The sequence below is a fragment of the Buteo buteo genome, chromosome 10 (assembly GCF_964188355.1).
Source record: "Buteo buteo chromosome 10, bButBut1.hap1.1, whole genome shotgun sequence".
In the NCBI taxonomy this organism is placed as follows: Eukaryota; Metazoa; Chordata; class Aves; order Accipitriformes; family Accipitridae; genus Buteo; species Buteo buteo.
Window position 1 is genome coordinate 32,703,170 of NC_134180.1, and position 22,381 is coordinate 32,725,550.

The 22,381-nt window shown below is 45.6% G+C and overlaps 1 protein-coding gene across 12 annotated transcripts in view; it reads left to right on the forward strand.

Moving 5' to 3' along the window:
• ST3GAL3 (ST3 beta-galactoside alpha-2,3-sialyltransferase 3) overlaps nucleotides 1-22,381 on the forward strand; it is a 194,393-nt gene that overhangs the window by 158,468 nt on the left and 13,544 nt on the right. For 11 of the 12 annotated variants that reach the window (XM_075039262.1, XM_075039265.1, XM_075039266.1 and 8 more), the window contains 2 exons: nucleotides 7,132-7,278; nucleotides 17,865-18,011. In XM_075039262.1, coding sequence (XP_074895363.1) covers nucleotides 7,132-7,278; nucleotides 17,865-18,011 — 294 coding nt within the window. The remainder of the gene's footprint in view (nucleotides 1-7,131; nucleotides 7,279-17,864; nucleotides 18,012-22,381) is intronic. The other variant, XM_075039267.1, reaches the window with a different exon arrangement.

The following is a 22,381-nucleotide window of genomic DNA, read 5'->3' on the forward strand; positions in this document are numbered from 1 at the left end:
AAATATGAAAGTATGTAAAATACTTAGATATGTGGTGATATAAGAAAAATCTTGTGGGAAAAGTAGAAAGCCACTGTTCACAACAGAAATCCTGAGCTGAAGCTCTGAAGTTGCAGGGCTGTTGTCCTGCTTAAGCACTTACTAACTCATGGATTTGGCCTTTCAGCCATGGTATTCTTTTAATAGATGTTGTGAGTATGATATTTCTTAAACTATGTCATAAAAATAGTAGTAAAGGGGCTGGTCCTTTATGGAAATAAAATATCCTGTAAATAATGGTGATATTATAAGGCCTATTGTTCTTTAGGATTATTCTGAAACTTTAGATATTTTTTCATTGAAGGATTATTATTATTCACAGACAAAAAACCACAACAGAAACATAAATTATCAAAATCCATTCCTTTTACTAAAAATTTCCATCTTTCCAAAGTTATTTCAAAACAGGAATATTTCTTCAAATTTTGGCTCAAAATCCGTCTTCCATTTTGAACAAAAGTATCTGTAGTACAGTCTATCCATCACCCTGTTTGCGCATAGTACAAACATGTCTTCTGACGCACCGTATGTGAGCTATCATTTATGCTTTGACTTGTGAAACACAGTATTCATCAGAATAATCTTCAGTGGTTTTCTGCAGCTTATCTGACATGTTCCAAGTTTCATTTTCTTCACCGGACAATCTCTTTTTCAACAGTGTTTTGTTATCTTAAAACTGTGAACCATACTTTGGTCTCAGTTACGTGGAAAAAACCATAGAAATACATTAAGAAAAAGGAATTCCTTTGCATTTACAACATTTATAAAAATAAATTTGCTCTCCTGACTCTTTAGAGCTGGTCTTGGCCTCATGCTGCCTAGTCCTGTGAATGGGAAGACGACAGTTGGTATTAGACCAGCAACACAAGAGGCCCATGTCTGTCTGTAGGTTAGCTGTAACACAGAAAGTTATATAGGCCAAATGAAGTTTGAAATTCAGTAGGCCTATTTGTATATGCTTTTCTGCCTATTCATAATGTATGCTTGCAGGTAAACAGGGCAGAAACTTGTACTGACAGCCACGGGAAAGAGCACATTGCTATGTTTTAGCAAACTGACCTGGTGTGTAACGCACCAGTGCCACCCTCATGTCCCAGCTGGCTTTGTCACGACTGAGGTTGCTGCTTTCTGAGCTGGTGTCTGTGGACAGGGTAGCTGCCAGTTTCATGTGTAGCCAGGGTGCCATATAGTTCATATGTCTAGCACGAAGTTTAAAGTCCGCAACCACTACTTGGAATTAAGTTTCCCTTCTCTTGTGGTTTTCAACCTGGTTATCAAGCCTAAAGAAACTAATCTCTAGCCAATGTAGTGAAGTATTATTAGCTCAACTGTACCAATGAAGAAACATAGTTAGATTTTTGCTTTTAAAAAAAGCTGTAGTAGTACTATCTATTAAGAGGTGCTTTTGTCTCCATCATGCTTTGCTGCTCTTTGCCACTGAAAACACTGGGTAGAAAACGTGTTTGGATTTCACACTGGGAAACATTAGTAAAAGCTAAATTTGGGGGGGTTACAACCTGTCAGGAGTTGTCTTGGGTGCTGTGAGGCTGTTGGGAGAAGGGGAATACCAACCGGGAATGGCCTGGGAAATTACAACCATTTGATTTTAGACTTGGTCAGTGGGAGGGTATTCAGAGAGAAGAAACAGAAATTATAAAAGATTAGAAGTATCATATTGTTGGGTAGTCCAAAAGCTGCATCTCTTTTGGCAGTGGGAGAAAGACAAGATGAGGCAAAGGCTTGAGCACAATCTGCAACCTTCCTGCTTCAGGCAGAGTAAAAGCTCTTCAGTGGGGATGCTCTAGACTCTAGAGCATTTCTAGACTCTAGAAACTGAAGATAGGGAAATTCAGAACAAGTGCTGGCCATCAGAGCTGTGTACAGAGGGTGGTGAGGGTTTCTCCATCACCTTGAAAAGGTTAGGTAAATATATTTGAAGTGTGGGCTAGTGGGTCTGGCAGTTGACCATCAACCCAGACTGCAGGCTCTCAGCATCTGTGTTCTTGTTGCTAAAAATGCCTTGTTGCTTTGATAATCAGTGCAAATGATGCAACTTCATTTATATTACCACTTGTGAAAGAGCATTTTCTAGGCCTCCGTGTCTACTTGACCGCTGAGAAATGCAGCGTTGGCTGATAAGGTGGTTATTTTCTAGTGGAAACACACCTTCCACATCTAATCCAGTTATATCTGAGCAGAAACCTCTCAAAAGCTTCTGCAGATGGATTGCAGCAGTCCTGCTGTACCCCGTGTTTGTGTGACAGTGAATGCTTATGGATGATGGGTGTAGAATAAACCACATTCCAGCCTAGGTGGGGGCAGGCATCCCAGTGAACTATGTACTCCCAGGCATGGAGAGGTCTTGTGACTGGTATGTCATCCCCTTGCTTTTTCTTTCCCTCATGCCCTTCTTCCTTTCCATTTCTGGTGTTGTCAGAGTTTGAAAGAGCAATAATCTCCATTTACCACAGGTTCTCTCTCCAGTCTTTTCATCTTTTTCGTTGCTTTGCAGCAGAGTATTGCATACCTAGGCTGCAGCTATTAGGTGAGCCCTGCCATTTTTTATCCCTTCCTCGTAACCTGCTATCTCTTGTCCATCATGTCTATACCTGTTTATTCCTTGAGTGGTGTCTCTAGAGGGGTTATTTCTGCCTCTCTCCCTGGATGAGAGCTGTACAAGAAACTGGCCTGAAAGCCCTGGCCCATCTAAATTCTTTCTGTTTTTTAAATAGTCTCCTCTAAAGCCCTTAGTGATGTCCTTTACAGTTATACAATTTTGAAAATATTCCAAGATTGCTTAAAAATGCTGTGGCTCTCAGAGACTTGCTCTTCAGTCGTGTTTTCCTGTCTCCCTCTCTGTGTTGCTAGTTTCTTTATGCTTATACTGTAAGCTCTTTTTGGCAGCCCTTGGTACCATGAACGCTGATCTGTGACTGAGGCTCTAGGTGCACAGTAATACCAACAAATAATAAAGGTGGGAACTTAACACAGAGAAACCTGATTTCCAGCGTGGACCCTATGGTTTCCACCTTTATGCCAGGAGATGATGAGGTACTGTGGGAACACTGCCTACGCACTTTTCAGACTCATTTTCTGACTTTAATCAGGAAGGGAGATATTACATCTTCAGAGGCCCACCCTTAAGCACTGCAGGCTTAGTCACTGTAGCAGAGAACAGGGGATGCCCCCAACCTCAAAACTGCGAGCCTGAGCTCCCAAATCTGGCAGCAGAAGCGTGCCTTCCCTCCCAACGCCTGCTGCTCCTCGGGTGGCCGCCTGTTTCCTCCCAGCCTAAAAAGGGACAGTGTTCCCCGACGGGAAGTAATTGCTTTGGAAACCTCACGGAACATCTGTGTCCCATCAGACTGAACATCCACACCAGGCGTAGCGGCAGCCCACGGCCGAGCATCACCGGTAGCGCAGAGCCTTGGAAGGGGCTGCGCTCCCGTCGTGGCGGCTCCTGAGGGGGTTGCATCAGGGGAGCAGCCTCCCGCGGCTTGCAGTTGTGGTGGTGCTCTGTTTTGTAGCTTGCCAGGGACAAGCTGCAGAACAAAACCACAAGGCTTGAGATGTAGCTCAAAACTACAGGTTTGTAGAGCCAAACCACAAGGCTGACAATTTCAGTAATTATAAGCCAGGAAAACAGTTTTTAGTTCTGAGCCATATCAAAAGCGTGACCAGCAGGTCGAGGGAGGTGATTCTCCCCCTCTGCTCCTCTCTCGTGGGACCCCACCGGGAGTACTGCATTCAGCTCTGGGGCCCCCAAGATAAGAAGGACATGGACCTGTTGGAGCAAGTCCAGAGGAGGGCCACGAAGATGACCAGAGGGCTGGAGCACCTCTCCTGTGAAGACAGGCTGAGAGACTTGGCGTTGTTCAGCCTGGAGAAGTGAAGGCTCTGGGGAGACCTTACAGCAGCCTTCCAGTACCTAAAGGGGGGCCTACAGGAAAGCTGGAGAGGGACTTTTTACAAGGGCATGTAGTGATAGGACAAGGGGCAATGGCTTTAAACTGGAAGAGGGTAGATTTAGATGTAAAGAAGTTTTTTACTGTGAGCGTGGTGAGGCACTGGACCAGGTTGCCCAGAGAGGTGGTGGATGCCCCATCCCTGGAAGAGTTCAAGGCCAGGTTGGATGGGGCTTCGAGCAACCTGGTATAGTGAAAGGTGTCCCTGCCCATGGCAGGGGGGGTTGGAACTAGCTGATCTTCAAGGTCCCCTCCGACTCAAACCATTCTATGATTCTTTAGCCCTATATGGGGCTTTGCCTGCTGTATAGGTGGAAGTATGAGAACTGTCTGCCAAGACTCCACATTTCTCCCTGCAATTGTTTTAGAAACTACAGAGGGAAAGCACATCAAAATGAAAGATTACCCCAGGTGTCCCTCAATAATAATCTCAGGGGAATTCCCCAGATAAGTTACAGGGAAGAACACAGAGCAAATAGAAAGGAGACAGAAAGGAGAAACCAGAGCAATTTCAGAGCAGTGTGATAGCTGAGGAAAATGCTTAGGGAAATAGTCTGGATGAATGACAGGAGAAACAGCCACACAGCAGGAACCAAAGCAGACAGGTTGTATTCCCGGCTAAGGATAGGGTCCACATTTATTTTGTGCTGGCATTGAACTAGCTGAGAGGAGCCCAGGTATGGTCCTCGTGGTTCACACAGCACTGGGACAATGGGCAACTGTGATGTGTGTACTTACCTCTTTCTGAACAGCTCAAGCAACAGCAAAGAATAAAAGTCTCAAATGTTTGTAATCTTCCTTCTTTTTCTTTTCCCTTTAATGTTTTTTGTGTAATGTAAAAGCGATGTAAAACCTACTTAAATCCCAGAACTTATGTAAAATTTCCTATGGAGTGTGAGTCCAAACAAAAGGCAGCTTTTGTCCACTTTAAATAGCTTGCAGACCTTTGATTTGAATTGTTTGCAGAATTTAGGCAATGCCATATTTAGAGTTGCACGTGAAATCATAATTGAACTTATAAATTTATTTTAGTTTCAAGGTCACACACTACTTTTCCAGGGTGTGCCTGCTTAAAGCCATGAAAGATGGTTTCGCTGGATGAGTAGCTGTGCAAGATTTTTGTTTATCATCTTCATTTCTGTGAGACCTGGAGCGTGCTTAATGCAAGTGGAATCTGTAAATTTTTTTTATTGAATTTTTCCCCCCCCTCCTTCCTTGGAACTGAAAGGCCTCTGCTTTACATGTGCCTTTAGGAAATTCCAAAGGTTTAATATTTATCCAATTTTTAATGAATTTTCACAAGGAGGCAAAACTCAGCTGACATACCAAATCCCTCAAATCCCTTGGTCAAATGGATGTTGGACTTTATTAACATTTATAAAGTTGATTTTTTTTTTCTAATTTTTTTTTAAACAGTGGGATCACTCAGTGGCTGAAAATCCCATATTATAATGGAAGGTGTTAGACCGCTTTGACACCAGGCATTCTTTCTAATTCAACTATGATGAAAGAACATGAGTTTTAATTAGTATTTTTTTCCATTTAGTGTCCTGAGGGTACTTTGCCATTGTTGAAATGCAAACTTAAACTCACAGGGTCCTTGCCCTGGTCAGCAAAAGTGTATTGTGTTTGGGCAGCTTTGAGGGGGCACGTGGGATCAAAACAGGATAGCAATGGCATTTGGCTGTCTTAGACTGTTGGTTTGGATAACTGTGCATCCTCATCGAGTTTACTGTGTTAATGCCTTTTGTAGCAAGAGCCATCTACCAAAGTTTCATTCTTCAGGATTTGAAATTCAGCAACTAAAGATAACCATGGGATTGTTCCATAAAGAAGCCTCTGTAAGGTGTTTAGCACCACGTGGCATGAGAGTTCACAGGAGCCGTGCGCAGCTCAAGTAGTGTGTGAAATGCAGCAGGTGTTGGCTGTGGCAGAATTACTGTCAGTAATTACAGGGGTAATCACTACTGGGCAGAGGAGGCTCCTGAGGATTTTGCAGGGGACCATCAACATTTTCAGCAGTGCCTTGAAAGCAACTATAAAGTCACTGTTAAGCTGCAAGCAACCCAAAACTGGTGTAAATAATGACTTCCAAAGCTTGTGCTTTTTATGTAGAGTGTAACGTCTGCCTCTGTTGCTTGTCATGCAGATCGCAGAGAAGATGGCTCAATGCTTCGAGAAGGAGGTAGTCAATCAGATTACCCTGGCGAAGCTGTTGGTTACGAGATTAAAATTCCTGCCATCCTCCCTGTGCCTTGCTCTCAATTTTTAACCCAAACAGAAGTGAAATGTTAGAACATAATTGTTCTGTAAGTCCTGTGAACACGGAGCCTCTGGTTATTTTGAGGGCAGTACATGCTATACTCACTAACATCTGGACCAGCAGGAGCAATGATATAAAGTAATGTGGCAGAGAGGCACAAGCCCCTCTAGGCAGGGCTGTCTAGCAGGGCAGCAGTATTCCAGGCCAGTGTTCTCCCATCTTTGCAGGGTGAAGACTTTAATTAAAAAACAATTTATTGGGTAAACATAAAGGACATACTTAGTTGGTTTTTGCTTTGTACCGTGAACATGCACGACTCTTCACAAGACAAGATGGCACCTTTATAAGCTTACAACTTAATTTACATAAAACCTGACAGAAGAGGATAAATCTAGGATAAAGTGGGAAGCATGTAATTCACACTGAAAATAGAGCTGTATGGTCATTTTTAGCTCTTTGAATGTTCTTAAAAGCATTTGCTATCCAAGAGAACATCCCCTTGGAGGCAGGTGGGAGTGGTCACAGTGTGTGCTGGAACGCTTAAGCCATTAACCGAACTAGCTGAAGTGCCAATAAGAGTGAAAAGATGGCACCAGGGAGGGAGTCATTCGTGCTGAAGCCCAGGCCTCTCTGTCTTCCTCACACTTGTCATCCAGACTAGCTCGAGTGCATCTGCACGTGCTGCTGTCACCCGTCCAGGATGCACCCTCCCACTACAGCCTTGTGGCAGTGAGCAGGGATAGCAGGAACTGCTGCCAGTACTGCATTTTGGGTTTATTTTTTTAAGAATAATAGCAATCTGCTATCTCTAGTATATAATTGTATGTGTTGTTTTATCTTTTTCCTTTTTCTTTTTGTTACCAGAGTGCCTCTGATGGCTTTTGGAAGTCAGTGGCAACCCGTGTCCCAAGAGAACCTCATGAGATACGTATCCTGAATCCCTACTTCATCCAGGAGGCAGCTTTCAGCTTCATTGGACTGCCTTTCAACAACGGCCTGATGGGCAGAGGGGTAGGTATAAAGCAGAACAAGCAAAACCAAGGGGAATGATGAGAGACCAAACAACAGAGTAGGCTTACACTGTTCTTACTTTTCATTTGGGCCTCCGCTGTTGGATATTGAAGGGAAGTGACTTTGACGCTGTTATGGTGGCAGCGCTCAGCCTCCTTAAGGCCAAGGCAAGGTCCTTCCTTTCTGGTACGAAGCAATGGGTGTTACAGAGAACCCCTTTTCTGGAGGCAGCTCTGAGGCTTCCAACACCAGCTGGGTGATTTCCTGTCACCTGCAGCCTGCCAGAAGGGCACTTGTTTGTGTGCGTGGAGGGAGCTCCTTCCTAAAAGGAAGAAGGAATCCTGCTCTCTGCACCCTTAGTGCATCTGAAAGCAGTGCAGGTCTCCCTAAAGGTCATGCTACAGTTTTACAATTTGCTATCCTCATGGAGACTGCAGCCTAAAATCACTGATATTGCACATCTCATCCTGTATCCCAGGCTTATCGTAAAAGAGGGTAACGATTTGTTTTATGAGGCCTTTGGTAAGAAATTCTGATCTTACAGTGAAGAGTTTTAGATGTAAAAGCTTACAAAAGAAAACAATGTAAACCACAGTTTTAGGTCATAGTTATTAACAGAATACCTCCATGGTCATTCTAGTATCTGTCACCCCCAGTGCAGCTTTTTGGAGTGTTAGCTTGGAGTAGGTGGTGACTTGGGTTTTCTGGATTATCTCACAGTGCAACACTGTCTGAGAACCTATTTATATTTGCTCTACCTAATGTATCAACCATTAGAGAAAGTATTACTTAGGTAAATTACTCATGTACATATGTGATATAGTTGTTGATAGAGACCACACGTGACATTTTGGGGCACGTTAGCACAGCTGACAAACCCAGAGAGAAGCAGTTCTGCTGGACAAGGTCTGTTTGCTCTGCCCCTGGCATTGTCCCTCCGTTGTTACTAGTACCGGAGATTTGCCATGTCACAGCATGGATTTGGACTAGATAGAATAGTGCCTCATTTTCCATGCTCTAATTATATCATAAAGTCTTCAGAAATATTAGAGATGTTTGTTTTATACAGGTCAGATGGGTGGGTGCGTGGAGGTGAGACATTCACTTCTTAAACTGTGGTGTGCAAGATGTGCAGACAGATTCAGCCACACAGAATAGGTCTTTTGTGAAATGCATTGTTGCGTATGTATGTACAGAAGCTGTCTTGTGGTTCTGGAACCGCTGGATTTTTGCCCTGTGCACTGAAGGTATCTTATCCCAAATATTCCCTTCAGCTACAGAGTAACTTCACCTCTCTGCATTCTCCAGAACTTACCCTTAGAAGGATGTGGTCTTGATTTTTCTTCCAGAAAATCAGGACTGCTGCTCCAATGAAGGACAGAAATTATCAAGACTTTCGCCTTTATTTTCTCCAGATTTGTTTTTATTTTTAAACACGTTATTTTAATACGCAAGATATTACTTAAGCTGAGAGGAGGAGAGAGAATCCGGAAATGAAAATGCTGTGAACTGAAGTTTATGAGGTTTTGATAGGTTGTTTAACACACATCAGGCTGGGAAATGAAGGCATCTTAATTGAAACCTGATGTTTTATTTCATGAAAGTCCATCTGAGCATTTAAAAATAGTTTATGGAGCTTCAAGGCAAGCAGTCTTTGCCCATGACCCCTGCTAGATTGTGTTAATTGTAGTTCATTCTTTAAGATGGGGCAGCAGAAGCTCTGCAGGTGCATCTGTGGGGCTGGGAGGTTAGTATACCCTGTCCTGTCTACGCAAGGACACTCTAATACAGTGATTCCGTCAGAGTTTAAAAATAGGGAGAGTGTATTTCTAGCCTGTGGGTACAAATTTTACTACAGACATCATCTGTGGACTGCTGTCATGGAGCTGCTGGGACTTCATGCTTTAGTTGAATGCTGCTGCATCTGTGCAAATGCTTCAACAGAAGGTACTGCAGCCAGCGTAAAGAGGGAGGAGTCTGAGTAGAATCCCAGTGATACAAATGTTCTATAGACCTTTTTTCACTGAGACTTCAAATGCGAAGAGTGGAAATCGAAGCATCTAGACCAAGAATCCAACTCTCATTAAAGATTTGAGAGAGATCCAGCAAGATGAGCAAGGCAGGCAGAGAAAGGAGAATTGCTCCACAAGAGACAGTGTGACCCAGCAGCCGGAGAGCATAGCTGGTTGGGTTCAGGGTCATGCTTTAGAGATGCGAGACAGCCTGGAAAACTTTACTCAGGAAAGAAGCATATGAACATCGAAAATGAAAATGCTGAGGTCTAGTAAGCAAAAGCACAGCAAACAGTATGTGTCCTGAGTTTCTTGGGGGGAACCGGCATGGGGGCAGATTGGTGCCCCCATGCTGCAGTGTGCTGTGATATGTTGGGCAGGCTACACGCAGGAGGATCAAGGCTGGGGGTGCCTTAGTTATCAAGGCCAACATGAAATCCTCATAAAGAGCAGTAATATTCCACTCTTCTTTGGTTCTGATGCCTAAATAAACTTCAGTGCTTCTCTTGCACACCACATATGGTAACAATGTGCTGCCAATTAACTTTGTAATTTGGGGGCTTTTTCAGCAAGGTTGAGGAGAGCTAGCAAAATAGTTTGGGGCTGATCTCAAAGCGTTTTTCCCAGGATTCAATAAAGGGTGAATGTAGTAACATCCTCTGCTTTGATAATATAATTTGGGCCAGATGGTTCTGGAGGATAGTAGAGGGGTACAACTCGGACATGCATTTTGGTTGCACTTGTGGCATTAGTAGCTGAAAGTCTGAGCGAGGAGCAAAACTGGTCACCCATAATGAATAGTGACTTCTCTCTGGAACAGGTCAAGCTTTTCAGGAGTTTCCTCAGTCCACTTACTGAAGTCCTAAGAAGAGGGAGAGCTATTTCCTACTACATGTGGACTACACTTTTCTTGGGATAAGCTGATGATTAAAAAAAACCTTTCGTTTAGGATCCTAGCAGTGTCTGGGGAAAGTTAAATATTAATGCCTGAAGATGATTTAGCATGAAAGAAGGAGCTAGTAAAGACCCTCGCTTTGATTAAAGAATCCTCTTAAGGAGTAGGTGCAGGCTTGGCTGTCTCACTAGACAAAGGTGTATGTACGTGATTTATGTTTAGGTGGAAGTTCTGTGTATACAGGTCTTTTGGCCTTGAAACCAGACATCACTGGTATTGCAGCTGGTAATTCAGGCATGCAATAACCTATCTTACACTGCAGACAGCTTACTGGGGGACAAGCATGAACATCAGTTCAGAGGTGTCATTGCCTGTTGCATGTACAATGCTAGGGATGGTTATTGCCATGATGCTTTTTACTGTGTAGTGAATAGTCCTGTCTACACAGTAGCGCTCAGAGCCATTTGAGCAGTGGCTTTCTGACTCCTCTGGGAGCCCTGAGCATGATGTGAGGTGCCAGGAGAACATTTCAGATGGCACACATTGTCAGGACTGAGGACTCCAGTGCAGACTGTGGTGTTTGTTTCTGTCTCTCTGCTGGTGCTGTGCATCCATGGAATTGCTTATGATTTAACTTCTTCTGAGATTAAGCTCTGCTGCCCAAAACTGTAAGCCTTTGGTTTATTTGTGTATTAGAAATGGCTGAATCTATAGACCCCTTACTAAAGAGATAAAGCATCCTCCTCTGGACTTCACCCAGCCTCAGCACCAACTTGGTGAAGGAGGAGCCATGCGCAGGAGGTGTTATCAGGCTGTGTCAGGCACCTGGCCATGGATTAGCACCTCTGCAGAGTGCTGACAGCCCTCATGCACTCAGGGATTAACCTCTGATGCTGGAGTGTTAGCACATCCCGCCCCAGGGCTTCTCTTTGCTGTTATGTGGTTTTGCCTGTGGGCAGGCAGCCTTTCTGGAGATGCCAGTGGTGACTCTTTGCTGCGTAGGCAGCTTTTCAGCTCCCCTGGCTGGTCATAACAACCCTTTCTGTCTTTAGTACTGGGTTGCCCTGGTGCCCATAAGCTTTGTCTCCTGGGCTGCTCTTGCTGGACTGTCACTGTGTGAAGGCTGTGTCTTGAGACCTCTTGGGTCTTTGTGGAGCAGAAGAGAGGTGAGGGATGGCAGGAGCAGAGCAGTCTGCCACCCCATCCCTCCAGTTGAGTGCTTCTCCTCCTTTTTCTGATGGCATCTTCTAAGGCAGGTAGAGGGACAGGTAAAGGGCCACTATATAGAGACTTAGTGTCATTGTAAGCTTTGGGTTTGCAAGACAGCACATCTACTTCATGGGCTGGACTGTTAAATCCATTACCACTGCAGTGTGATCAGTCCATGACCTGCTGGGGAATGGACGCTCAGATAAGCCATTATAGGGTAGCAGATAAATGCCTACCAGCCGCTTCTCAGTAAATGCCCAACCACGTGCTTCTGCACGTGATAGATCCATAGTAACTGAAGGGAGTTTACTTTTCAATGAAAGAGTAGGCCATGAACTCCCATTTAGCACAGAATGAAGCACATACATGGTTACCACAGAGCAGCTTGCTTCTAGTAAAGTCATGCCCTTGCTTGCTCTCTGTTAAATCGTTAGGTCCTTAAGAAATACTCCCTGCATTGCACAGGAATCTGCTCTATGGCAAACAGTGAATCAGAACTTGTGCATCAGGTTAGATGTGGTGGAAGATATTTGGTTTGGCCTAAGTCATATAGGAGCTCAGCAGTTAAATGGCAGGATGGAAACCTGCTGGGCAGCTTGTCATGCCACCAGCAACAGGCCCCTGGCCTTTTGCTCTGCTGCAGACTGCCAGTTCTGGAGGCTCTGTCCCACTTACAGCAAGGTATAACTAGGGGAGGTGAAGGAAGAGTGTTAGAAATGCTCTGCTTTGTCTTCTGAAGCCCAATATTGCAGCTGACTCAGTGCATGGATGGAGGTAGCTGTGGGAGTACCTTACAGGCACACCTTACTTACAGATTGTAAGCTCCTGTGACAGGGACCGCTCTGCAGAATGCCAGGCACTTGTCTGCTCACAATAAGTGATGCTAAATTGCTTTTTATGCCATATTTCCAAACTTGCCCACTAAGGGAAGCAAAGCGTAGGTTTGGAGATGTTCCTGTGCAAACGTAAATGAACAAAAAAAACCCACCAGTGACTGTTGTGTATAGCGTGTGATGGCTACTATAGTTTTGTTCTGTATTTCTTTTGTTTTGTCTTTACTGCCATTAGGTGGTCAAGTCTGTAACTGATAAAACTAAGGTAGCAATTTTTCCTAGGTGAGCAGTTTTTCAAGTTTTCCCTCAAAAAAATTAATAGAGTAGTCAAACCAATTTGAATATCTAGTTGTATTATTGTTTTTAGGGAATTTATTCTTTAGCAATACTTACCCTTTTAGTGAAAAAGGTAACAACTGGAATCATCTGAACAATTCAATATGTCTTACCCTGAGCTAAGTAAAATCCCATAAATAACTGGAATTCATTTAACATATTAAGGGAGTCAAATATTTCTAAAAACAGATTTACAGCAGTCATTTCCTTCCAGTCCAGCAGGCAGTGACACAGGAATGACCCGGGCATGGAATGAAAAGCAGCAAGGGCTTTTCACATGCACCAAGCAAAGAGCAGTTACCGTCCCCTGGTTCAGTCACCAGCACTGGATCTCCAGCGCAAGCCCATGAGGTGATGGTGCTCAGCCTCCATTAAGTCCAGAGGAGTGCTGGTGTTCATTTCTGCTGACTGGCTTCTTCTGTGAGTAGAAGTCAGTCTTAAAAATGTCTTCAGGGGGACCAATGGAACATGAAACAGCAATGTCTTGAGGGGAAGCCTTTTATCTTTTATTGCAGCAGAAAACAGCGTAGGAGTTAGAAGAACCTGTCCTATGTCTGTCTGTACCGCTAAAGGCATTTCTGATCCCCTGACCTAGTGGTGCAGACTGGCTGTGTTTGCACCACACAGAGCTTGCAGTGATCCCTGTCGCAGCACAAGACCAGAGATCTTTGCCTCTCTTGTCTTCACGCTGTTCTTACTCGGGATCCACCATGCATGTGCTCACCTCACCCATGGAGGACACGTGCCAGCAGGCCCCTGGAAGGAGCCATGCTCTGGATGGACAGGCAGCCTTTGCCCAGTACTGCTACGATGACATGTTGCTCACCACTATGTTTGCTGCTCCTCAGCTTCTCAGTTTGTCAGATGGCCTTTTGGTGTTGTCTCTGGCTCATCTGTCAGTCTGCTGCGTTCTCTCAAATGGGACCAGGCAAAGGGCTGATCCCTGGGGAGCATTATATTAGGTATTACATTTTCCAGATGTTTGGGCTTAGACAAGCAGCCCAGGCTTGGAAATTCTGACTGTCAGTTCAGGCCACATTATCCAGGGAGGTTGCCCTTGTAGTTGTTTACCAGTGCTGAGGAGGGCATGCTAAACCTGGTACCCACCGTGGGCCCCAGCTGGGACAGAAACCTGTGAGACACAGTAGGGGGGACAGAGCTTGGAAAGCCAAGTTCCAGGCTTGTGGCAGGGAACTGCCAATGCTTTCTGGGGTCTTGCCATTCCCAGCTCTCCCTGACTGGTGGGCACCAGTTGAGGTCAGAAACTCATCACGGCTACGTCTGGAGCAGCGGTCCTCCTGGACCACTCCAGGCAGCCCCATGCCATGGCCTAGCCTGCACTGGCCAGTCTGTGTGCAGCTGGGAGGAATCCCAGGAGGCTTCTGCCTCGGCACTGGCCACTGTTGTGCTGCCATTCTTCAACCATTTCGCTGAAAGCAGCATTGCTTGGTGGTACAGGAATACCCAGGCACATAGAGGGCCATCAGCAGAAAGACAGGCTTTGAGCTTGTCCAAACCCAGATTATTATTCCTGAGGCAGGATGTTGGGATTTTGGTTTTTTTCCTTAGCAATGGCCTAGAATAACATGAGGCCTGTTCAGTTTTTTGAGAGAGTTTTATTTTCATAACTCAATGCAAGAGGTGTGGTGGTTGCTTTGGTATGTCTTTGGGGCACGGCACCAGGGTGTGTGTGGTGAGATCGCACTGACGCATTGTGCAGGGCATAGCAAGCCAGGTTTGGCACAGCCATGTCCATGATGCCTAACTTCTTTTGGAGTGATCTGTCCCCCAGCTTGCCCTGAAGGTTGTACATGATTCATTAGGTCCAGATTAGAGTTTAGCAGCAAACAAATTTATATGCCTGTGTACAATCAGGAGAGCTTGGAAGCTGTGTAGATGCAGCCAGAGAATACTTCTAACCTGTTTCCTCTCTCTGATGTGTGTTCCCTCTCATTTGCCGCTTCTTTGCTGAGAGGATAGGAGAGCCCTTTCCTCTGGACCTGAGAATGCTGCTGAGTTGGTTTCTCTGCAGCACAGCTTGGGACACATCCCTAGATCCTGCAGGGCCTTCTCTTTCCTGTGCTGCATGCTGGACATGAGGCAGTGCTTCATTTTCAACAGAGGGAAGGAGTAGCAGAAGCTCAGCAGGCTGTGACAGGAGAAAACCACTCCGTTTCTATAGGTTAAACCAAATCAGGACCAAAGCACTGTATTGACTTACTAATGACATGTAGTTAACCAGCAATCATGCTTCTATACTCCTGTTCAAGCCGCCTCCTTTTTTTTCAAGCCTCTCTAATTCCCCAGTTACTGTTTAATCTTTCTTATAGTGGCTGCTTTGTTAACGTAAGCAGTTTGGAACAAATGCCCAGTTATGTGTATTTGATCCAGGCGCATGTGGGTGCACACACAGTTTGTACTCATGTTCTTCTCTTAGCAGGTGCTGTTACCCACGCCATTTACTAAGCGTGGGCTCTGCAGGCATCCCCGTGCTGCCCTAACAGTTATTGCCCTCAGTGAATAGCAGCGATAATAATTTTTAAAATATTTTCTAGACGGTCCTCTCTAGCCCACAGGGTTCTGCCTGCAGCAGTGGGACGTGAGGCTGCATCTCAGCAGTGAAGGTGTGAATGCCTGCTGATCTCTTGTCTTCAAGGGGGACACAAGCATTAGGCTGTAGCTACCGTAGTATTGGAGGGTGGTAACATAAATAAGGCATAATTTAATTAAAAACTGCCATCAGATCATCAGTTTCTGAATGTGATTTTAGGGCAACACAAAACTATTTTTGCTAAGGACAGCATGTGAATTTCTGATAGTCGTAGGAGCCAAACCAGATACATCTACTACAATCTGAGAGATTAGGAAGTCTTTGGTAGTCCTTGGGATTTTAATCATTTTTGAGAGAGAACCAGGCAGTACTGAGGTACTGGCATGTCAGGAACTACTGAAGAACAGAAGCAGATGAGAAAATTATCTCCTATTTTTCCGTAAAGGCCATTGGAGGTATTATGTGTAGAATAAAATCAGGCAGATATTTGGTGACCAAAGGAAAGTTCACTTTTGATTTCTGTGATCTCTTATTCTCCAAACAGAAATAAGAATATGCTTGAAAGAAAGTTATGGTCGTTTGGCAGTCCTCCCATAAGGTTGGGTAGTATGATTAATTCTCTGTGGTTTGTAAGACTCACATTAGAAAGTTAGCTCTTAAATGTTAACTTGGCCAGTGAAATTCCCTCCAGGCAAAGACCCTGTGTCTCCCTTGAGCTGTACCGTGGGAATGGGCCCAGTGCAAGTGTGGGTGGTGTTAACGCTGTCATATTCCCAACAACGACACATTCTCAAGGACGTAACCATTTACTCACTATGTTTTGGACACTGTAACTACAGCTCAGCTGACGGAAAGGGTTTTGTGGCAAGTCCACTTACCAGCTGATGCAATTCCAGTGACATCCGAATGTCATCTCCTATGTAAAACATAAAGCTGGGAATATCTGAATTTGAACTGCCATGCCTGGGAAGACAGGATGTTGTTGCATATTTTGAAATTTGGGGGAATTTTCTTATCCTTGCCTAATAAACTTTTTTCAATTTTTTTTAAACCCCTCCTTGATATTCTATGGCTACAAGTGAATTAATAATTAACTAAAGTAACCAGAATAAAAACAATATTGTTTTTATGAATGTTGCTCTCCTGTATGGGTCAATTGAAATTAAGCAGTGAGAACAAAATGACTCTGCTGTTTTTCCTAACATCTGGAGCTGGCACAGGAGGATGTAGTAAGGTCTTTTCATTTGAGATGTGCACTGTTACAGTTGCACTGCAAATGTTTTAATCAGATGTCTCACTGATTTAGCCATAAGCAGTTTTTGCATGTTTGTCTTCAGGTTAGTGTAATTCCAGTGTACTGTATTGGAGTTCTCCATAGCACATGTGTTGTGCTCCCAGCTCTGCACATCTCAGCTAGGGTATGGGTGGCATTCTTTGCTTGGAAAATGTTGGTCTTGGGACTGGTCAGGTGATCAGAAGTGAGCAAGGTAGTGTGCTGCCAAAAGCTGGTTCCTTTAAATGAGCGGCAGAAACTCAAAACATTGTGTTCCCAGTCTGTTACAAACATCAGGTGACATGCAAGAGCGTTGCTCACCGGTTCAGGGTAAACCGTTTTAAATGCAAAATATAAGCATGCAGCTGGTTTCTACATCTCAGCTAAGAGGCTGTCACCCTTGGTGACTGTCTGAGCATGTCCTCTGAGTTCATGAAACTTTTGATATGGCCGATGTTGGATGCTCTACAAATGAAGATAAAATATGTGGGTGGATTTCTCAGCCTCTCCCTAGCCCCTGGGGTAACACTACCTCTGGATTTGTCTGCCTAAAGGGGAGCTAGAACAGTCTGTGAGCTAGGGTTTTGCACTGGAAGCACTCATCTATCACAGCGGTCATGTTCATCTGAACGCACAAGAGGAGTTGCAGCCGTACAGCACCACTGTCACAGGGCCTCGGCAGAAGCCATATGAAATGGGAAGGGCTGAGGCTGGACTTCAGTGCAAAAGGCTGGTCAGCAGATGGGAGAGGACAGTTGGGGTGTCCCTGCTCAGAATGCTAGCACCCATCTCTGACTGGCTTCCCAGTATGCTGTGGCTAGGAAGGGTGGGTATGGCACAGGGCAGAGTGCCCTTTGCCTGGGAGGGTGCTCCTGAGCAAAGGAAGGGGTCTCAGTGCACACTGCTGACTGGGTCTGCCTGATCTCCATCTCCCAGAGCTGTCTAACAGCCTCCGTAAACTGCTTTTGCCATCAGTAAAATAAAGAGTTTGTACTGTTCCTCACTTCTGCTCCTTTGTGGTGGCCTGTTTGGGATAAGTATTTCTCCTTAGCCTAGCTGGAAGCCAGCAACGTGCATAGAATTGTAACCCAGTGATTCATCCTCCAGGTCATCTGCTGCCCCATTCTCAGGATAGCAAAGTTGTGGAGGGGGAGTCTGACCATTTGCATTAATCCCTCTGCCCTGCAGTACTGCCCTGGAGAGTCAGGTCATAGACCCTCAAATGAGAGCCGCTGCTTTTGTGCTCGATGCTTTGCAGGAAGCTAGCTAACATATGATTTTCTTTATAAGTTGGGAGGCTATTGACCCTGCAAGATGGCACTGGGCAGCTGATGTGCTGATATAGCCAAATACCCTGTTCCTGATTTTCTGCTTAGCAGCAGCAGTGCCCCTGTGAGCACAGACAATAAGAGGAAATCTTTGATTATAGAAATGGCAACCTGCTAATGACTTCCATTCCTGCTTTCTCTCCTCTCAGAACATCCCCACCTTGGGAAGCGTAGCAATAACCATGGCGCTCCACAACTGTGATGAGGTGGCGGTAGCTGGGTTTGGCTATGACATGAGTTCACCCAATGCACCGCTGCACTACTATGAGAACATCAAGATGTCTGCCATCAAAGAGGTAGGGAGCTCCTGCCAAGCACATCTTCCTCCCAAGCCCGCCGACTGCCCTGACTCCAGAGCCTGACTGGGATGGTGATGTCAACTCACAGCTTTCCTGTATGGGTCAAAACACAGCTCCACCCATGCATTTGCCTGTAAAATTCTAGACATTCTCCCAAGCGCAATGTGTGTTAAAAATGGTTATTTCTGCTGGGAAAAGTTCTCTGGAATGTGTATATAATGTGATTCCTTCTTCAAGCAGCGGAGAAAAGATTCACGTAAATGTTAACTTGAGTAGGGTGAAAGGGAGCAATTCTGCTCTGGGGTTGAAAAGATGTGGCCTCCTCCTGCTTTTTGATCCATTGTATTGCTCTCTAATCCATAGGCTTCTTTTGCTAGATGATCCACTTCTTAGCCCCTGTGAAATGTGGGGGAGGTGAGATTAGCCCATGCATGTTAGCTCTCAGCTGATTGTTCAGCAGCAGTTAGCTAGTGTAAACACATCATGGTTCTGTGGAGACTGCTCTTTAAAGCCAGATCTACATGAGAAACATTTTGTGGTACTATCACAGTGAGATGAACAGCATTTTTAGAGGAACAAAAGCTCTCATGTTGGTATAATGCAGCAGTATAAAGACACTCTTTCAGGTTTGTCCATTTCCCATACCAAACTAGAGCAAACTTGGACGCTGATCAAAGCTTCTATAGTGGGAAGGTTTGCTGCTTTTTTGGTAGAGCTCAATCTTTCCCAGGATGGATGTGGCCCAGGTCTTTCTAAGGTTGCTTCCCCCTCTTCACTGGCACCTAGGTAGGGAAACTTCCTCCATCCTACTCCACATTGTGAAAAGTTGTATTGTTCATGGACAGTAGCTGTCTCCTGGCATTTGGCATTTGTTCACCTTGAGCACTTTGCCATTGATCCAGGCCAGGAGGGAAGCTGGGAAGTTGTGTTTTTCCAAATCACAAGATTGTACGTGTCTTAGGACTCTCACAGGCTGCAGGCTGCATGACCCCAGGCAGACTGAGAGGAGTTGGAAATCAGTGATTAGTCAGCTTGAGAAATGAGAATAGCATGTCTAATTATCAGAATAATGAGGCTTTGGAACAACCTTTTAGCAGAGGCCAAGAGAACAAACTGAGTTTGGGTAAAGACTGTGAGGAGGTCCCCAATATATCAAGGGATTGGACACTGTGGTCCTGAGGTGCCTTCTGGGCCTCTGGAGGTAGCAAGAAAGTCTGCCTTGCTCAGTGGAATAACCATGGATTTAATCAGTCCTGGCTGGGAAAGTGTGTGCCCATTTACAGGATTTAAAGGGTATGTCCAAAGAGGAAGACTGAATTGAGTCACTATGTACAGAGTTGGTGTCTGGCTTGTAAAATCTCCAAACGGAAAATAGCTGAGGAATATCATTCTTGCAGTAGTAGAGGAGGTATCACCATTGGTTTGCCCAGTTCTGACTCTTCCCTGGGCATCTGCTTATAACCGCTGCTTGAGACAGGACCCTGGGCTACCCAGGCCCAGGTCTGAGTCAGTACAGCTGGTTCCTTAGTCTTCCAGCAAACACACAAGTACACCAAAGTGAAAACGGATGCAGATGCCTGGCTCCAGCAGTGGATACAGAGACTCTTGATGAAGGTTTCAGGAAAAGCTTTTGTCTCTGTAGTGCCACTGTTTGCACTCTGGTGAATCGGCTGCCTGTGGTGGAGAATCACTCTTGCCCCGTTGTTCTTCCTGTCTCATAAGGATGTCAGTCCCATGGTCTGCTCTTGGACATGGGGACACTCACAGCGGGTGTCCTGTGCCAAGCCTGTTTTGCAACCTGGTAAATGTCTCTGACCTCAAGGACACCTACACAGGAGCTGACAAGAATGAAGTTGTCTTGCTCTTGATCCTTATATGGATCAGTAGGAAAAGCTGGCAAAAAGAGTTGGATGACAGAGTCTCTGGTTGAAGTCACTGGCCCAGATCACTTGGATCTCTGATTCTGGAGCCCAGCACCCTGAGTTGGATGTAGAAGCCAGTGGAAGGCAGGAGGGAGTCACTCCTGGACACCTTATGTGGTCTCAGGAATAAACCTTGCATGGCACAGGGCAGCAGATGAGGATGAACATGTGAAATGCAACCAGTAGGGTCTCCAGAGAGACCATTTCGTGTCTGGTTTGTCAAGCCTCTGCTGTCTGGAAGCTGTCAGTCATCATGTCCAGGATGTTCTGTACAGAAGTGAGGGAGCGTTGAAAGGTTCTGGTGAAGCCTCACTAATTCAGATGTCATTGGATTTGTTTCTGCAGCCGGGGCTGTTGCTGAGAGCTCTGCAGGCCAGTGGAGCTGGTCCTAGGAGGAAGGTTCCTGTTCCACTTGAAGGCTCGTTATCTGATATGTGTCTACCCATTTAATCCTCACATCCTCACGCACAGGCTCCTCTTACATTTCGCTGCCCTGGTACAAGAAAAGCCATCTGTTCCCGAGTATCAATAATTAATGCTTCTCCTGCCTCTGCCCCTCCCAATATGACAAATTGTTTGTGATATTGTGGAATGTGAAGAGCAGAGAGAGGATTGCATTTCTTTCTCTCCCATTTAATATTAATGGTAGCTGGTAATTGTTAGTCACCTGAGGGTGAAGTTGAAAGGTGAAGGGTGTAATAGTTGGGTTGTGTCTTCTGCAGTTGCCCTCAAAGAACACACAAATGGATATTTGCCCCACTCTACACTGGCAGCGCCCTGCACACCCTGCTTGCAGAGAGAACTGCATGTGGTTTGCAAATCGGGAGGCTGGCCTGCATTGGTACCTTGTGCCAAGCCTTGCCCTGGGCATTAGTGAAAGAAGACTGACCCAGAGCCAAGCTCCACCAATGTTTTTGTCTGTTCCATCTGCTTTGATACCTAAAGGCCCAAAAGCATCCACAGCATTTTCCTCAGTGTTACTTTGAACCTCTGGGATTGCGTCTGGGTCTAGTTCTTCGTGGTCCTCCTCTACATTTCAACCTCTAAAGGAGACACTAAAGCAGGCTATGCCTTGAAATTACGCAGGTATCATCTTTGTCCTCTGTCTGGCCTGCAGACCCATGGAGGCTGGAGTACTCATTCCCGGACAAGGGAGTGGAACAGGTTTGCTTAACATAGCAACATGACAGCACTGAAACAACTGCCATGGGATGCAGCTGTTCCACCATAACAAACATCCCAGGCAGGAACCCCTGCAGTTTGACGAGGCTTTGGTGGGGCAGAACCTCTATTTCTGAAGTTGAAATCTTTTCCCTGACTGCCAGGCTCCTCCAGCCTGAATAACCAAAAATCTGCAGTGTTTAAGCCTGGAGAGCAGCTGCAGGGAAGCACTCCAGCTCCACCCTGAAACCATCACTGTCTTTACAGAGAGAATGTAAACACCAGCAGTGTCCTGGGTCTGGAGGTGCCACATGTGTGTGTGTGGCTCGTGGGAGCCTCCCTGGGAACATCCATCGAGCCCCTTCCCTTGCCTGGTGTCCACAGGGGCAAAGAGCCTGCCAGCGAGCGTGCACCCTCTCAGCAAGGTGTGTCACTGATTTTCACTTGAGGCCTGCTTGACATCTCTCTGGACACTCTTGAAACTATGTGACTCATCTCCAAGGAATTTGTTCTGATTACATAAAAAAAGCCAGCAAAATGCACTTTCTTGCTCAGAGCTGGGCGGAGATGCCTCTCCCATGCCAAGACTGAGGTGATAAAATCTCTGTGGAAATGAATGTGATTTTTCCTGTTGCTCTGTGGGACTGGTGGCTGAATTTCCAAGAGGAGAAACAGGCAGACCCAGTGTATAGTTTTGCTTAGTCTTTGCTTTCCCTGCGGGGGTAAAAGCCCTCGAGGTCCAAGATTGTGCTACTGTGGCTACCACAGAAGGCAGCTGCCTCCGCTGCCTCTTCCAGTATCTCCGACTCCCGAGGGCTGGGCAGGCATTTACTGCCCCAAAGGAAAAGGCTCTGCAATGAGGCAGATGCTCTGGAACTTCATCGGTGTTACCAGTCAAGGGGAAGTATATGGTCTTGGGACTCTGGTCAGTAGCATGGCTGCAAAACGCATATGGATTCTTCTGTGCTTGTGGATGTTCATGAGAGTAAATTTCTCTAGTTTAGTCCTGGACAGCTTCCTTACCCTCTGTCCTGGGTAGCTCAGTGTATTCCAGCCACGGTACATCCAGGCAGACCTGGTGGAGAGGACCCTTTTCTGTTCGTAAGTGTGCTCTGGAGAGCTGAAAGCACACTGGTGCAGTGCTTTCAGCTTCAGGCTGTGAGCTGGAAGATCAATGCTTGTAGGGCAAAACCGCCCCTCGATCCCAGCTCTGCTGCCCAGCACCTTCTCCCCTCATCTCTCATCTTCTCCCCATCAGGGCCAGGGGTGCAGAGTCGCTGGCCT